Source organism: Juglans regia, chromosome 16, assembly GCF_001411555.2.
Source record: "Juglans regia cultivar Chandler chromosome 16, Walnut 2.0, whole genome shotgun sequence".
NCBI lineage: Eukaryota > Viridiplantae > Streptophyta > Magnoliopsida > Fagales > Juglandaceae > Juglans > Juglans regia.
Window position 1 is genome coordinate 26,204,177 of NC_049916.1, and position 18,462 is coordinate 26,222,638.

The following is an 18,462-nucleotide window of genomic DNA, read 5'->3' on the forward strand; positions in this document are numbered from 1 at the left end:
AGATAGATTGTCAATTCCCTCATGACCCAATGATGTTGTAAATTTTTTATTTTTTTAAAAATATTTATGATGATTAAAAAAATACATGAAAAAAAGAAAATAAAAATAAAAAAATGAAATACATATTCATGACATATTTTCAGGTTACTTTTTTATTAGTTGTAGCAGTTCTCTTTAGTTAATTAAGAATATTATCATATTTAAATTATGTTAAAACTCTAATTATTTATATAGTTATACTTTTTTAAAAATATTTAACAAAATTTCATTATTTATTTAATGATGAAATATTAATATTTTATAAATAGCTTGATTATTTTGAAATTAGTAGTACTTGTGTAAAATCCTGTATGTCGTAAGATTTTCTAATTGATAAAAAAAAGTACATTTGCCACATCTGTCAAATTGAAGAAAAAAATAAATGTAATTTCAAATATTAAAATAGTCTAATGTATAAGAATAAAATTATTATTTATTTATGTTCATAATTTATTATGAAATTTAAATTATATTAAAAATTCAAATTAATTAGATAGTTTTTTTCTCTTAAAAATGTACAGTAAAATTTCATCATTTATTTAATGATAAAAAATTAGTATTTTATAAATTAAAGTTGATTTTTAGTGTATGATATAATAAACAGTAATAGGATATGCGAAAAAAATATGCGAAGAAAAAAAAAAGCTTCTTTATTGATCATTTAAAACTCAAAAATCAATATTTTTTCCACTTTTTCTTTCTTCCTCTCTCTCATTCCCTACGCACGATTGTGGTATTACGTCACACATTGGCATTCACACGAAAAAAAAATCTTTACTGTTCATCATACTGTAGATGAACAGTAATAAAATATATAAAAAAACGGCTAATTTAGATTTACTGTTCATGATGAACAGTAATAAATGCTCTTTTAAGTAATTGGCAGATATATTTATATATAAGTCTTCAATTAAGACGAAAAATAAAAGAACAGATGGGTTTTAAGCTATTTCATTTCTATTTCCTTCTCCTCAGTTGTCCACCAACAAAATAGAAAGATCAACGAATATTTTGTCAATGGGCTCTCTACTCTGTACATACCGTTCAAAGTTATCATTTGAGTGTTTTTTTTTTAAATATATATATATATAGTGGTGATAAACGTGCAAAGCACGTTTGCCACATCTATCAAATTAAAGAAAAAAATAAAATATAACTTTGAATATTAAAATAATCTAATGTATAAAAATAAAATTATTATTTATTTATGTTCATCATTTATTATGAAATTTAAATTATATTAAAAATTCAAATTAATTAGATAATTTTTTTTCTTAAAAATGTATAGTAAAATTTTATTATTTATTTAATGATAAAAAATTAGTATTTTAATTATCTATTTTATGTTAGTTTAAATCAATATTTAAACTTCTATCGTTAGATTAAATCTGAAAAATAAAGATGAAGAGTTGTAATTTAAAACCTATAAACCAATATTTTTCCCCACCTTTCATTTCTCTCTCTCTCTCATTCCCCACGCACGATTGTGGTATTACGTCGCACATTGATTTTACTGTTCATTACTGTTGATTAACAGTAATATGATAGCCTCTTTTAAGATATAGACAGATATATACATAAATTGAAGTTAATTTTAAGTGTATGATAGAATATTTATATTTTAATTATCTATTTTATGTTAGTTTAAATCAATATTTAAACTTCTACCGTTAAATTAAATCTGAAAATTAAAAATGATATATCACTTTTAGTATTACTCTATAAAAGTCTAAATAACTTAAATAAAAATCTAAAAAATACTTATCACACAAATTTGATCCAATCAATTCAATTATATATACTTGCTTTTACAAATTCTAATACAATCACTAAAAATTCAAGAATTATAAATAAGAATTACATAACAATCCGACTATAAAGAAAGCATTTGACAGAAGTAATAATTTATTTTACTCTTTAGATGAATACAAAAAAAAGTCTATTTAAAGAGAAAGAGGTAATATAAACACTTGCGAAAAAAAACATGCAAAAAAAAAAAAAAACTTTACACTGTTTATTACTGTTGATGAATGGTAATGAAGGTAATATAAATAATTGCAAAAACCTCTACACTGTTTATTACTGTTGATGAACAGTGATATCAACAGTAATAAACAGTACATCCATAGCCACTTTTTTAAGTATAGGCGCCTCTTGAGGCGCAGATATGCAGTACTCTGACTAAAAATAAATTTATAGAAAAACCTTCATTTTATATCTATAATTATTGTGTAAATACTCATGTCGTGTTGGATGTGCTTAGAGTATGTACTCTAAAGTCTTTAAAGTAACTTACAAATATATTTTTTAGAATGATCATGACGATCCACTTCGAGTCCATGTGTGTCGTGCGTCATGACTCGCACTTATTTGGTCATCATCACTCAATTAAATCCGACTCCCCTAGTTAAAGCCCGGCCATTTACAACATATTTAAGTATGCCATATTTAAGCATCCGCCACAATATGTGCGGAGATGCCTAAGAGCAGATGCATAATTTAATTTATAGTCTGAATTTTTCTGTATTGATAAATTATATTTGAAATTTCAGTTTATTAAAAAAAATGAAATTTGTTTCCATAATAATAATAATTAATTAATTAAAAAAAAACTCTGCAACTGCTTCTTTCTTGGGCTGCTTAATTCCTTAGCTTCAATTCCTATTCCAAATCTTAGGGATTCTCCTACCAAGCATAGGAAGAAGACCAATTGCGCTTTGCCTTACCTATGATCATGAAGATTTTTTATTTGTCTACTCATATTTATTAATGAGAACTATTATCGACACAAAAAGATTATATAAAGTAAATTCATAAACTGATGTGACTTTATGAAATTCATTAGAATTAACTTTATAATAAAAGTAATTTAATAATATGACTTACCATATCAAATCACATCAATTTATCGGTTTACTTTTATATAATCTCTTTGTGGTTAAGTATTTTCCTTAATTAATTACTGATTGCCATCGATTGTGGACTATTGCTAGTGATTCCCCTCATCATCCAAAGCTTTTTCAAAAGGTGGATGAATAAAGTAGTTGGGAAACTGATTACAGCAGGAGGGTACAATATTATTAGTGTTAACGTCATGTTTCGTATGCTTTTACATTAGGTTTTAGTAACTCGGATCTTCAAAGTTAGGTCTGCAAAAACGAAAAAGAAAGAAGTTGGGAGAGGGTGGTATTAGGGCCAAGGAGTTTCCGATGCCAAAGTCAATAGAGTATTTTAGAAATTTGTAAATAATGAGAAAGTCTAGAGTGCTTTTTCGTACCTGAAAATTACTATTTATACAGGGAGTTTGAGGGGATAGATTGTGTCTACCACTATGGAGCTTATGTCCTTTTTTATTGTTGCCTTTATCAGGGTCTTTTAATGTGGCGTGCCTCTGCGACGGCTTTATTAATATGGCGTGTTGCTCAAGTAGTGGTGTCATTAATATAGCGTGGCTTTATGACCGCTTTATTCTGTAGGTCCTGTTGGACGTCCATCGATATTCCCTTGTCAGAAGATCAAAAGTTCTCAATCTTTCACGTCCTGCCTTGTATGAGTCCCCATGAGCAGGATGCGGTCGAGCGGCGTGAAGCTTGTCTGTCCCATCAACCATCATTGCTTACTTTCCTTTGTAGGTGGGTTGTTTCATCGGCAAGTTTGGGTCCTGGGGTCGAATATCGGGGCAAAATACATTACTCTCGGCCGAGTGCCTAATGGGCTTATGAGTGACGGTGAAATCCCCTTAGAATTTATTTTGGGAATTGGCAACATCGACAAAAAGAGGAACATAAAAGAGGTAGGAATAATTAAACTAAACACAGCAATAGTTACACGACCTCATAATTTGCAGTAGGGCAAACAAACCTTAATTTGCTTATTTACGGAAAAAAAAAACCTTTTGTTTATATAAAGTATAAATTACAAATAAATATATATTATACAACCGTCCTAATTCGGTAAGCCGTGGGCCATACTAATAAAACAGCGGCTCTGATTGATGAATGAAGGAATGAATACATATTTATGGCGAAAATGATCATAAGTACTGTATAAAAGAATGTATTATTATTATTGCTGATTGATGAATGAATCCATTAATTGGTCAACAACTTCTGTCATTAATTATCTCAATAATCAGTGATAACAATATTATCTCTAATATATATATATATATATATATGAATAAATACTATAAAAAAATAGACATAAGAAGTGAAACCCATCACGCATTCATGTATATAATATTATATTAATATATTGTATAAATGTGTCTGTATGTGCGTAGAGTGTATATATATATATATATATAGACTATATATACATTAATTTGTTTTGGGAGCCTATAGATATATAGATAGATAGCAAGGTAAGTAAGCTGCTGGGCATGGGTTACAAGTAAAATAATATCAATATGGAGGGTGTTGTCCAATGCTCAGCAAACTACACTCCTCTTTCCCCAATAAGCTTCTTAGAGAGAGCAGCCATTGTGTATGGAGATAAGGTTTCCATGGTTTATGGTACTGAGAAAACTTCTTGGAAAGAAACACATGAACGCTGTATCAAGCTTGCTTCTTCTTTGGTCCAGTACTTTGGAATTTCTCGTGGTGATACTGTAAGTTTTATTTTCGCCTTTTTTTTTTGGGTTACCAGTACTGATCTTTGAAGTAATGTCAATTAAACTCGAACGCAGCATCTTAATCAATGAAAAGCATTCTACATATATCATGTGATCATCATGTAATGGTATTGTATTGAGATCTCTTTTGATTTTTGATTTTTTTTTTCAAAAAATTTAAGTAGAATACAATACATTGAAAACATTGAAAAAATCGATAATTCCTTTGCTTTGATGACTAAATCTATATATACCAGCCTATGATCTCCTCAAATTTCTTCAACTGATCTGATGATGAAATATGTACAAGCCGATCAGGAGGAGGAGGAGGAGGAAGAGCATTGACTTTTTTGGTCTCCTCGTGGACTCGTTTACTTGTTAAAGTTGCCCTGTGTGGTCCTGCATGGGTTTCACCTAATTAACTTCGCATGCGGTACACGGAAATGCTATTCCTCCAGAAGATTTTCACCGAAAATTTCTATCGAAAATATATTTTTTATTTTTTTATTTTTACTTAGTGATTAAGGAATGTTTTTAAATGAATTTATGATTTTTTTATATTTTTTAAAAATATTTAAAGTGTTTAAAAAAATGATTGAAAAAAAAGCAAAAAAAAAAAAAAAAAAACATTTGCCTTTCGGTAGAAGATTTCGGTGGAAATCTTCTGTGAGTGTAGCAGTTCTCGTAAATTTTGTCTGATTTGTAGACTTTTGTGAGAGGATGGTGGACAGTAGACTAGTTTCATCCATAAATTTTATTGTACATTGTTCACGGCCGGAATCTTTTAAATATTATTAAATGTTTAATAAATATGGTCAGACTGAATTTATGGATCTATTTATCTCCTATTTAGATTGTAGATTACTTGGAATAGAAATTAACTTTGAAGTCTAATATACAACGCTCCAATAGAAAACTCAAACAACATGACTTATATTTTAAAAGAACTAGTCAATGATATAATTGGAACTCCGTTAGAACCTTATAAAAAGTAAAAACTTCACATTCCTGAACAATGTGAGATCATATATACTACCTATCCTAATTATCCTTATCATATGGGGTATTAATGCTTGATATATGGATCTCTCACACACACACACACATCTAGATGTTGGCACCAATTTATATTGCATTTAATAGGATCAACTCATTCCGGATAAATGTTTGATTCTTGTTCTTAATGGTTCTAGAAGCATAACATAGGTAATGGAGTCATGAAAAACTTTTCAAAAAGAGGCCAAATTATATATGGAAGATGATGATCAACTTATAACTCTTTTACAATTATTGTAAAAATAGTCATTATATATTGTTATGGCAAGTTAATGGTTTAGTGAGAATAATAATTAAAAGGATGAAGAATAAAAAAAAAAAAAAAAATTTAAAAATGGATGATTAATTTTCCAAGAGTTCATGAGAAAGTCTGAATATAATTAAAAAAAAAAATACAAGACATCTATCATTTTCTTCTATGATGAGCAGGTTGCTGCTATAGCACCAAATGTTCCAGCACTCTATGAGCTGCATTTTGGCGTTCCGATGGCTGGAGCAGTTCTGTCTGCACTCAACACCAAGTTGGATGCAAGCATGTTAGCTTTGTTATTAGAACAGTTAGAGGCCAAAATCATTTTTATCTACTACGAGTTCGTCGAGGTAGTTTTCAAGGCAGTAGACATACTCTCCGGCAGAGAAGGCAAGCCCCCAGTACAAGTACTTGTTCTAATAGAAGAGAGTGATCAAATAACAGCACCCTCAATACTTACTAAAGAAACCCCAGCAGGCTGTAGCCTGGTATATTACAATGCTCTTCTTGCAAGGGGACGAGCAGATTTTGAGATTGTACCACCAAAAAATGAGTGTGATCCCATCTCGGTGAATTATACTTCAGGCTCAACTGGGATTCCTAAAGGAGCAATATACAGCCATAGAGCTGCCTACCTCAATTCACTTGCAGCAGTTTTTCGCAGTGACATGAGACAAATGCCAGTGTTTCTTTGGACTGTTGACATGTTTCGCTGCAATGGGTGGTGCTTCACTTGGGCAATGGCTGCACTTGGCGGCACCAATATCTTCCTTAGAACTGAACTCTCCTCAAAATCCATATTTGATGCAATTAATATTCACAGAGTTACTCACTTGTGTGGTGCACCCACCCTTTTGAACATAATTGCAGATGCTCCGGCTACTGATCATCAGAGGCCACTCCCATCCAGGGTGAACATTACTGTTGCTGGTGCATTACCACCACCCCAAATCCTCATGAAGGTTACCGAACTAGGATTTAACATCAGCCATGGCTATGGTATGACAGAAGCCCTTGGCCCTGCAGCCATTCTAGGACCATGGGAAAGCAGATTGCAGAATTCTTCAAAATTTATAATGGATGAACAAACAGAAAGAATAAAGGGTCGTGAAGGGCTTCACAACCTTATAATGGATGGTGTAGATGTGAAAGATCCGAAAACCATGAAGAGCATACCTTGTGATGGGAAAACCATCGGGGAGGTAATGCTTAAGGGCAATGCTTTGATGTTAGGGTACATTAAAAATCCAAAAGTAGCTCAAGAGGCTTTTAGGGGTGGATGGTATCATTCTGGGGACCTAGCAATCAGACATCCAGATGGCTTTGTACAAATAAAAGACCGTGCAAAGGATATCATAATTTCTTCCGGGGGAGAGGCAATAAGCACACTCGAGGTGGAGGCAGTGTTGCTAAGTCATCCAAAGGTGTTGAATGCTGCTGTTGTTGGGAGAGCATGTGATGGCCACCCGCTGGGGGATCAGGCTCCTTATGCGTTTGTGAAGTTGAAGAAAGAGTGTGATGTGTGTACGGCGGAAGAGATTATTAAGTTTTGTGGGGATCGATTGCCCAAGTATATGGCTCCTCAGGGTGTTGTTTTTGGGGATTTACCAGTCAATTCAACTGGTAAGATACAGAAATTTGTTCTCAGAGAGAAGGTTAATATTGCAGCTGGTCTGGCTCTCCAAAAAGGGCTCCAATAGTTGTAATTAATGCTCGGTTTGTTGCTTGAATTCCTTTGTATGTGAAAAATAAAGTCCCTAATGACTAATGGATAACTGTATGAATGATAGTATGCATTATGATTGATAATGGGTGATTTGGCCATGTTTGTGATTTACTGTATGTCTATCCCAGGTATTCTGCTTCCTTTTGGCTGCAATTTGAGTGATCTTTCCATCCCCTTTTTTTCATTGCAAATTCGTTGTAATAGACTCGTGGCTTAATTTAGTTCAAACAAAGTGCAATTCCCCATTCAACCACTGCCAAAAATCCAAACACACTTCCTTTTTGTGTCCACTGCAAGCATTTATGACATCCAGTAATTATTCAAGACAAGCACAAACACTCAGAGAGAGAGAGAGAGAGATCTTATAAGCAAAACCATTGGAAGATTATTAAGCTACTACAGTCCATTTGAGACTACAAATGAAGGAAACAAAAACATAAAAAGTCGCTCATTTAAAGCATAAAACACCATGTCCCTGGAACAAGACTAAGCCCACCAAACCAACCAACAATACATTCATGAAGTGACAGAGGGAGAGAGAGCAACAACAACAAAGTGAAGATGAAATCACATTTCTTAAGCAGTAAGCTCCTCCTCCTTGTGGGTCTCAATGACAACATTAGACTGAGGATAAGCAACACAAGTAAGAACCCACCCATCACCAAGCTGGTCATCATCAAGGAAGCTACCATCAGACTGGTCCAGAGATCCTTCCACAACTTTCCCTGCACATGAAGAGCAAGAACCTGCTCTGCATGAGTAAGGGAGATCAATACCAACCTCCTCAGCCTGGTCCAGGATGTAAACATCATCCGGGCAATCAAACTCTACTGGCCCATCAGGCGTAAGGAGCTTGACCTTGTGAACAGCCATGGCTGTAATGCGCCCTCCACGCCCGGACTTTATGCCGAAAAGAGCCTGGCCAACACTAGGAAGTGAACGTAGGCTTGTCACCGGCTGTCGGCGAAGGAAGGAAGTGCTAACCATGGTGCCAGAGAGAGCAGCTGTGGTTGCCATTTTCTTTCTTTTGTTTTGTGGTTGGAGTGGGTGAAGAGAGTTGGGGGATATGGTAGCTAAAGAGAGATGAGAGACTACTAGTACTAATGTTGATAACAGGGAGGAGGGCTTGTGGAAGAAGCGTGGCCTATTATTATTAGGTGTCCATCACCCCCTATCTGCCACGTGGCAACCTTTTGAGGCTCACTTTATCTTTTTATTATCACCTCAGATTTATTGGTGACTCTGGTTTGACACAATCCTCTTAGTTCTTCTTCCTTTTTTTTTTTTTTTTTTTTTTTTCCCTTAGCATTTCTTGGATGGGCGAAAGGGGTTTTATTTTCTTGGTTCTAAATTTCCTATATTTACAAGTGAATTTCCTATTTGGGATTTATTTCCTGCAATTATTTCTTTCCTAATAATATGGTTTCTAGATTGATCTGGTATCTTCCATACAAGGAGATTGTGAAACAAATAAAGGAAACCAAAACAAAAAACAAAAGAACAGAAAACACCTAAATGTCTAAAGCAGGCAGGCATGGCAACCACACACGTCTTAGTTATCCATTACTTTTGCTCCCGACCCAAAAAATTTTGAACACAAAATAGAGAGACAAGTACAACCCTATTCATTCTCACATATTCAGAAGCACAAAATTCATTACTTAAAAGTCCTCTCGCCTTCAAAAGTTCCTTTGTCCCAGAGACGTCCGAGTAGCATAACAAAATAATAATAATAAATAAATAAAAAAAGGTGGGGTAAATTAGACATCGATCCTTACAAAGGCACCTATCTGTAAGGGGGCAAAGAAGAAATAATTCAAATGATAGGCGGATTCGATATTTTGCTAAACTTCCAGACTATGGAAACAATTTCTGCATCCTAAATTAAGGCTTTCACTTACAGCCGGGGAAAGCACAAGAAGAAGAAGAAGAAGAAGAAGAAATAATAATCTCAGGGCATCCCCAGTCTAGAGAGAGAAGAAGAATACATCCCCATCCTCAAACCCTGTGATTTTGATCTGTAGACAATGCCAAGTCCCTTGTACATGACCCACAAGCTTCCTCTCAAAATTTATTGTCAACCAAAGAGCGCAGGGAAGTCATTCGGTCTCTTTCCTCTTCAGAAGAATGCTAGTCACACTTGATGTTTCTGTAGATCCTCCTCACGAACAAATTCGAGCCCAGGTAACCAACAGCCCCTACACATATAAAAGGAAAAAAAATAAATAAATAAAAAATCAATGCTCAAGTAAAAAGGAGCTATCAAGTGGACGTTTTCAGTGTCAAGTCAGTATCAAAAACGCAAAAGGCATAGCCATACACAGGCAGTATAAACTGAATTTCAATTCTATGTTAGCTCAAAATTCAAACCAAGTTTATTGGGCTCCTTAACACCTTTTTTTTTTTTTTTTTCCTTAAAATAAGTAATCCACTACAATTTACTTTGGCTGAAGTTACAAATAGAAAATTAAAATTTCCGTTAAATCTTGCGAAGCTTTCAAGCATGAAACTTCAGTAAATGTATTAAGTTTTAGATCCCTGAGAGAGAGCACGAGCATTAGAATGAAAATAAGATAAAATAACTATCGAGTCTCAAGAAGGGAGCCTTTGGTTCCCAAAAAGATGACTCTGGAAACTCACCGCAAAGGATTCCTAAACCGAGACAAAACATCAAAGTGTATCCAAAATAGAAGCTGGTCTGAAAGAAGCCGAACATCTTGGTCTTCACATAATAGTAGTATACTGAGTACAGATACACATAGACAGCTGTCGAGGCAGCAGAGAAGAAGGAAGTCCACTGCCAATGATAGTTTTCAGCATTTAACAAGAAGTATGTCCCCACAATGGTCACACAAACAGTGACAATAATGAGAATCAAGAAAACCAGCAGCATAAACCCATACACATAGTACACCTGTTGCACACAGAGCAAGAAGAGTTACTCAGCTTCGATACACCTTTAACCATATTGTGCACACTTTCTGATTATTAGTGTTGGAAAAAAAAACATCCATCAGTCTGAAAAACTATCATGAGATATTAATTAAAAGGAAAACCATCAGGAAATATTAATACTCGCACCATAACATAAAAAAACTGACTCAGGTTCTCAGGCACGCCTAAAAAATAGGTAAACAGAAGATTCAAGATGCTAGTAACTATCAACATAAAGATGTCACCGTTCATTGTATTTGAGAGAGATGCAAGTCAGTACTTGGAAACCCTGCCTCCATATTGTTAAAACCATTTTACAATGTTATTAAATGACATGTTTTTAATATTACCCAGCTGAACATGAGAGTGACTCAAACAAAATATCGTAGCGATTCCACCATCTTCTGTAACGCCATATTGGATTCATTATGTACCCAAAAAACCCATAGAATGGTAAAACCCACCTTGTAATTCCAGAAGGATGTGAAGACAAAATACATCTCAATGAATATGCTGCCAAAGGGTAGCAACCCACCCATCATTGAGACTACAGATGGTGTGAGATACCATTTCTTCTCAGGGATTGGACGGGGAATGGTCTTCACACGACAAGGATTGTTTGGAGCACCACTCCAGTTTCTTCCAACAACCGTACCAAGAAGAGCCAAAGGGAAAGAGATGAAAGCCCAGATGACAAAGACAACAACCATTGTGCCAAAGGGAATAGCTGCTAAAGACCCGTAGAAGATAGCAATTGTGTTCAAGATGAACCCAATACCGAAGCACATAAATGGAAATAGAGAAGCGGTGAGAATCATAGACTTTATCCAAGTTTTACCTGGCAAAACAAAATGGAGTTATGCAAAACTGTAATAATAATTATCTAAGAAAAGCATTGAGATGTTTATTTTACTTATCAAAAAGAATAAAGAAAAGCATTAAGATGATGAAACAAAACCCTTACTTACCCCCATGGCGTGAGTACATCCCACCACTCACATAACCAGAAATGAACGATGTAAGAGCATAACACACAATGAAAGTTGTGACAATTGCTCCTCGCCTGAGCCATATCAATAACAATCAAAAGGACATTATAGCAGCTATGAGAAGATGAAAGGAAAACATATGCAGTGATTGTGCTACCATAAAATGCATGTATGTTGTTCAGGATCAACCATGAGTTCTCAACTTACCCAACATACAACATGCCAACAATTGCCAATAAGATGACGAGGAGAACAAGCAATGCAAGCTGGGCACCTGTCCCAACAACAGCCGAAAGAAGAACTAAATTGCGAGGAGGCCGAAAAACATCCCCATGCACGAGTTTCCAACCAGACTCTTCACTAACATCTCTTTCCTAAAGAACAAGCACCAAAACAGCAATCAAGGACTTTATAGGGAGCAGCAATTACAGTTTCTTCAATTAAAAAAAATCAATAAAGCATTAATATAAAAAATGACAATAGAAATACAAGTAAATGGCACAATACCAGAGTCTCCAAGTCATCATCTTCACGAGCATATTTTGCATAGTCATTCCTAAGGGTCCGCATTAATATCATTGACACCAAACCAGTAAGGAAGATAACCATCATGAACGAATTAAAAATGGAGAACCAATGGATCTGCACATTAATAATGCATATGCAACTCTCAATAACAGATGAGTACGGCAATGAGTGGAAAATCAGGCAGCCAATGACCACATATTAGTCAGAAATATTTTTTTGATACTCATAATAATGCATAAAGTGGTGGAAATAGGGAAAAAAAAAAACAATGGGTTACCTGGTGCTCAAAGAAAGGGTAATCCAAATAGACATCAAAGCGACGTGCAAAAGTTACATTTGTTGAACTCCATTTGACCGAGTACGTCATATCCAATTTTTTTCCAACTGCCAACGGCTTTGGGATCTCTTGAGTGAGATTCACATGAATGATCTACAAGATAGAAGCTTAATTATGATGCCAGGGTGAATCCTAAACCCCATCATAGAATTCATATGCAATTTGGAAAACTGCAAACCTGATCTTTGTTATAGTGGATGACAATTTTCTTATGTGTGAAAAGGGCATGCTTCTCACCATTCTTATCTAGATGCATTGTACCGACAAAACCTAAATGTTGGAAAAAAAATTAATTATCCAATTATGTGCAAACTCAAGTACAAAAAACAAAAGTGAGCTAAATGCATACCCCATAAAGGCAGATCATCTGAACTTGTATCCAGCATGTCGAGACCAACATTAGAAAACAGGCAAGAAGTTAAGAGTGAGTTCTCCAACATAGTAAATAAAGGGAAAAAAAGACCCCAAAGCAAACCAAAATAACACATAAGAAACATATACAGCAGCCCATATATGCATTTTTTAGATATCTCTAGTATAAGGTAAGGTAATGTGGTTATGAGATTAACATATCTAAACCCCTTCCTAACTAGGTGTAATCACATGTATACTTCTTGTGTACTTGGGCTATGCCCTATTCTATATCAATAAAATATTTTATTACTTATATAAAAAAAAAGATTAACATATCTAGACCCATGTAGAAATTTGCAACAATAATTAGTCGTAAACTGTGCATAAAAGGAAAAAAAACTTATTATTACTTTACTTATAAAAAGAAAACTGTGCATATAAAAGACTCGAAATTGCTTCAGTTATGATTTACAAAGTCCCAATCCTTCCAACCCACCCAGAGAGGGAGGGAGGGAGGGAGGGAGGGAGGGAAAATCAGTGCCTCTGGCAAACTCAAATTTGCACGAGTCAAAGTCAAGGTTTCAACAATGAAGCTTGCTGGAAATTTGGTGATGAGGTTTGCTTGGAACTCTCACCTGGTTACACCTATAGCAGTATGTAGTGTGAACAAATGAAATAGTTGCATTAACAAAAATTATCTTTAAGGCCCTTTTGGATAGTGAAAGTGTTTAATCTCATCTCATTATTACAACTTTCCCAAATTCCCACACAAAATATAGTAAACAATTCAACTTTTTCAAATCTCAAAACAATAATAATATTAAAAAATAATATTCTAACAATATTTTATTCAACTTTCATCTAAAACCATCTCATCTCACTATCCAAACGGCACCTAAGTGTTACATATTTTACACTGAGATACAAATCCATTCTATCTGGCTATTAAATCTACAATTATCTTCTCATAAACATGAATTAATTTGCTGTCACTGTGAAGGAAGATATTTCTCATCATTTTGGTACGGATCAAGGCATTGCTTTTCCCATGGAAAATTCAGCCTACTTGCTTCTGACTTTGCCCCCCCCCTCCTCTCAGAAGCTCGTGTACCACTATAATTTGAAATAAAAATTCTAATTTATGACTGTACACACTCCCCACATTTATGAAATTTCTACAGAAATCTCGTACCCATCAGCATTTGAATAATTCACACTGAAATAATCTTCACATTGCATTAGCAAAAAACTGATGGATACAGAGAAGAACATACCCATGAAAAATTCAAGCCAGTAATTATTCTCAATTGCATCCTTGAACTGTTTAACCTTTGCTTCATCAAGATCCAGAGGACAAATGACAGCCTTCTCCACATTTTCTGTGCAAGAAAAAAGTCAAAATATGCAACTAAAATCAACAAATATAAGCCTTGGTCACAACCTTGTTAGGGTTGGCTCAAACATTCTACCTCAAAATAAAAATTAAGGGTTATGATAGAAGTTTTTCTTACTTCCAAACTTTATTTGGATCTGGCTATCAATCAGTTCATTTCCACCAAGGACCTCGCCGAGACCACCCCATTTGTGAGCTGCACTGCCCGAAGGACGACAAAACGGAAGGCTGTAATAATTGTAGGTTTCTTGTGGATTATTATAGGGGCCAACTTTATTTACCCAAAGGGTAACTGGGTCATCTTGCTGATACTGAAGAAGAAATGAAGGGGGTGAAAAAGGTATCAATTAATTTCAGTGGCAGTTCAGTTCATCTCAAGCTATTTATACACACTACAAGTTGAGTTCATCCAAGACATATTTCACAACAATGTATACACAGAAATAATTTGGAATATATGAAGGCCAGCTCATCTTATAAAATACTTTTTTAAGAAAATAAGTAATGCTAGTTACATCCATAAAAACTTCAAAAAAGAGAGAGAGAGAAGCGTTGATAACATAATTTTCTTATCAGATTAGTGTGCCTTTCTCTACTGCAAACAAGACTCATGCACCCATATCAAGCTTGTTATTTTACCCACTGCCCCTTGGTTAAGGGAGGAGGAAATGCTTGTTTTGATTTGAACACTGTTTGAGTTTTTTTTCTTATGATGAGGAATCCTGGAGACTGCAAAAGCAACATGTCTTTAACCTAAATAAACCCCAGACCCATATGACGCATCCCCATCACACGGATCAGGCACATCATTGATTTTTCACTGATGGGACGTGGCCCCTAGAAAATTTTTGCACCCAAGGGTTCAATCCTTAGACCTGGAAGGAGCATACTACCAATACTAAGACCCTTATCACTTGAGCCAACCCTTAAGGTTAAAACAACATTCAAAATTAATGTGTTATTGTGCAAAACACAAAAGAAGGAACAAAAAGCAGAAATTGCATATGATAACCACTGAAGAGGTTCAGCAACTTTCTACATTTACTATCTTTTTCTAGGGTAAAAATACTTCACATGGAGGCTCAATAATGGCATGTCCTAGAACTTCATGAATAAGGGTATGAGGTGCAGATTGGATAGGCACTTGCAATTCATTTTTTAGTGCACTGGTGGGTGGCTCTCTTTCAAATCATGATTAAATAAACTAAATAAAAAATGAGTCACCGCCAACTAGAGCTCAAACTAACGTTTGTTCTTAACAATTATGAGTCAGATAACCAATCCCAAAATTTTCTATAACTATTTAAAATGTCAGTCAAAATCATTTCCATATCTGCACCTCCACAATTACAGCTCTATCCTTCCAAATGGAAAATATCTCGGTGAACATCCATCAGAACCAGATCCAACTTATTTTGCATCAAAGACAATAACCAGATCCAACTTATAGCATTACGTCACAGGAATTATCTTGTCATGGATTAATTCGCTAGTGGTCAAAATTCGAGGTACTTAAAAAGCATGGAAACGCATCTTGTCTTACAATGATAGGTGCACATGTGCATACGGGAAATCACCATTCCCTATCACGTTTAAAACCATCAGCACTCCCACGATCCCAGCAACCCCCACACCTAACTATGCTACACGCATCACTAGCAGGTCAACTATCCTGCCACAAAATGTCTATTGCAAGCCTCTGTAGATCAGATCGACAAATATAATACAGGTAAAATGTTACGAATACCTAATTTCCAAGGTCCCAACACACAACGACACAAACACTACGTCATTTCCAAATCTCCAATAAACACACATGCATACATAGACACGAACATAAAAGCTTATACACACAGATATACACAGAATGTACGCATTTGGTTCTTGCACTTCAGAAAAAACTGAGTTGAAAGGAGGTATTCATGACCAAGAAAACCAATGAAACCCCCAAATCGACTTTCAAATGCTCAGGAATTGACCAGAGGAAGTCAAATCACAGAGTCTACCAATCAAGAAATTGGCAGATCTGAAGCCAATTAAACAACAAACAAGAAGCATTTAAAAGATCTACGAGTTGATTCGGAGGGCCACGACAGGATAACAAAGTCATTGCTAGGGCTTGAAGAGGGAGATAGATAAACAGAGAGAGCAGGTTCACCTTGTGATCTGACTCGGAGGCGAACGAGGAGCAGAGGAGGAGAAAGAGGAGGGTGACAAGTGAGAGAGATCGGACGGTGGAGGACATGGAGATCGCCGGCGAGCGTTGGATATGGACGGTCCAGACTTTCCCAAGGTCGCTCTGATCTGAGACTTTCTTCGATTTAATTCTTGAGCTCTTCCTTTTAAGAGAGAGTAGGAGAAAGGGAGTTGGCTGACGATTGACGATTACATTCGTAATTATTTATTATTATTATTTTTTATAACTGAATTATTTATTATTTATTATTTTCTTGGTTAATCAGGATTTTGTTCGGCCCAGGCCCATGTCTCGGGACACGGGCTTTTCCGTTTCTTATAGTCCCAACTAGGTTCCACGCATAATAGTTGGGCTTCTCGACCAAATATTTTCACCCAAACCCAATAATAAAGAGCAATTTCATTATTATTTTTTTATTGAACAAAAGAGACTTCAATTCATTATTAAACAGAAGGATATCCATCTGCACCCTGAATCAACTCCACCACATTCTTGGCATCACCTTCGAAAACAATTCTATTCAAACCCAATTCCAAACCCAATTGTGTAAGTTATAATGTGATAGGGTGACACTTTTAAAGATTATCAAGGCAATATAAAAGTCTCAAATTATTTAAATGTGAAACTTATATTGTGAAGGTAATATATAGAATAGTCATCTTACTACATTACAACTTACACAAAAAGTACACTAGTAAAACTACATAGTTTTTAAATTATAGTCATATTTTTATAAATTTAAATTTACAAATTAGATAAAATAATATGTTTTTGATCACTTTTGAATTTATGAATAATTTTTTAGTTTAGTAGACTGTAGTCTATTATTAAAATGGGGGCAGGCAAGACGGATTAGGAGTTCGCCCTCAACCCCAGAATCGGGGCGGGGGTGAAAACCCCACCCCCTGACCCATGCAGGGCGGGGGGCAAGGAGGGGGCTACCCTGCACCATATGGTGTAGGTAGCACCCTTAATTGCGGTATGCTTTCCACATAAAGTTCTTCACCATTGGAGGTACATTGGACTGCCAAATACACTGCCAACAATTTTCTTCAACACTGCTATCAGATAACCTCGTTTGCTTTTAGTAATAAAACTTAAAACTTTGAAAATTTTTCATCTCATCATTACAATTTTTCTAAATTCACATACAAAATAAAATAAACAATTAAACTTTTTCAAATTTCAAAATAAAAATAATATTAAAAAATATATTCTAACAATTTTTTTATTCAATTTTTTAATTCTAATCTCAACTCATCTCATAAAACAAACGAGTCATGTGCATAAAATATATTTTTTTACTAAAAAACTGAGGGTTGGATTCAGAGATGAGTTGAGATGGATTGAAATGGTTTATGAATAGTAGAAAAAAAGTTGAATTATTTATTATATTTGGTGTGAGAATTTGAAAAAGTTGAATTATTTATTATATTTTATGTGAGAATTTGAAAAAGTTGTAATGATAAGATGATAAGAGTTGAAATGAATTCAGGTGAGTTTTGAATCCAAACCTCTCCTGAATGTTATCTCAACGGATTAACATACATTCTTTGTGGATGTTATATTTGAATATTTTAGAGTTTTTTTATTCAAATTTTAACATTTAGAATGAAATTGAGATGTATATATAAAGTGGATTACATAGTATTTATGATCGCTCGAATGAATTTTTATAGATCAACGACCCCTCTGTATAGTTCATATATATATATATATATATATATGGCATATGTAGTAGTTAAAAGAAATATACATGTGTGTGTATATATAGTTCACTATTTTATGAGTATAATTATTAAAATGTTATAAATATTACGATATTTTATATTAGTATAACTGATTATTATTTGGAGAAGATCCAAATAATCATACATTAATCTTGCAGTCACTTAATTGTATTTTTAAATAATTGTGATTGTCAATCACAATTATTTTTTATTTTTTAATTTTTAAATTAAAGTTAAAAAAAAAAGATAATAAATGAGTCAAGTTGAGTAAAGTATTTTTAGTAGTCTCAAGTGAAGCTTGAACATAAAAATGTCTT

The 18,462-nt window shown here is 34.3% G+C and overlaps 3 protein-coding genes across 3 annotated transcripts; 1 reads left to right on the forward strand and 2 right to left on the reverse strand.

The window, feature by feature from the left end:
- Nucleotides 1–4,357: 4,357 nt before the first annotated feature.
- On the forward strand, nt 4,358–7,790 carry LOC109002299 (probable acyl-activating enzyme 1, peroxisomal). Its single transcript, XM_018979980.2, has 2 exons — nt 4,358–4,648; nt 6,137–7,790. The coding sequence occupies exons 1-2, from the start codon at nt 4,448–4,450 to the stop codon at nt 7,655–7,657; spliced, it is 1,722 nt and encodes a 573-aa protein (XP_018835525.1). The 5' UTR covers nt 4,358–4,447; the 3' UTR covers nt 7,658–7,790.
- Nucleotides 7,791–8,027: 237 nt separating this feature from the next.
- On the reverse strand, nt 8,028–8,806 carry LOC109002301 (ferredoxin-like). The gene has a single exon (XM_018979982.2). The coding sequence runs from the start codon at nt 8,698–8,700 to the stop codon at nt 8,260–8,262; it is 441 nt and encodes a 146-aa protein (XP_018835527.1). The 5' UTR covers nt 8,701–8,806; the 3' UTR covers nt 8,028–8,259.
- Nucleotides 8,807–9,319: 513 nt separating this feature from the next.
- On the reverse strand, nt 9,320–16,586 carry LOC109002300 (transmembrane 9 superfamily member 1). Its single transcript, XM_018979981.2, has 12 exons — nt 16,377–16,586; nt 14,337–14,529; nt 14,100–14,204; nt 12,821–12,838; nt 12,650–12,741; nt 12,412–12,564; nt 12,114–12,248; nt 11,814–11,980; nt 11,586–11,680; nt 11,082–11,455; nt 10,324–10,597; nt 9,320–9,881 (listed from the first exon to the last, which is right to left on the reverse strand). Exons 1-12 carry the CDS (start codon nt 16,461–16,463, stop codon nt 9,814–9,816), a joined length of 1,761 nt encoding a protein of 586 aa, XP_018835526.1. The 5' UTR covers nt 16,464–16,586; the 3' UTR covers nt 9,320–9,813.
- Between the last annotated feature and the right edge of the window lie 1,876 nt (nt 16,587–18,462).

Excerpts from the sequence above, each read along its gene's own strand:
- LOC109002301 (XM_018979982.2), bottom strand. The coding sequence starts at position 8,700 with ATGGCAACCACAGCTGCTCTCTCTGGCACCATGGTTAGCACTTCCTTC.
- LOC109002299 (XM_018979980.2), top strand. The coding sequence starts at position 4,448 with ATGGAGGGTGTTGTCCAATGCTCAGCAAACTACACTCCTCTTTCCCCA. Across the intron at positions 4,649-6,136 it reads GAATTTCTCGTGGTGATACT|GTTGCTGCTATAGCACCAAA; the intron begins GTAAGTTTTATT and ends TATGATGAGCAG.
- LOC109002300 (XM_018979981.2), bottom strand. The coding sequence starts at position 16,463 with ATGTCCTCCACCGTCCGATCTCTCTCACTTGTCACCCTCCTCTTTCTC. Across the intron at positions 14,530-16,376 it reads CCTCCGAGTCAGATCACAAG|TATCAGCAAGATGACCCAGT; the intron begins GTGAACCTGCTC and ends TTTCTTCTTCAG. Across the intron at positions 12,249-12,411 it reads ACCCTTTCTTTGAGCACCAG|ATCCATTGGTTCTCCATTTT; the intron begins GTAACCCATTGT and ends ATTAATGTGCAG.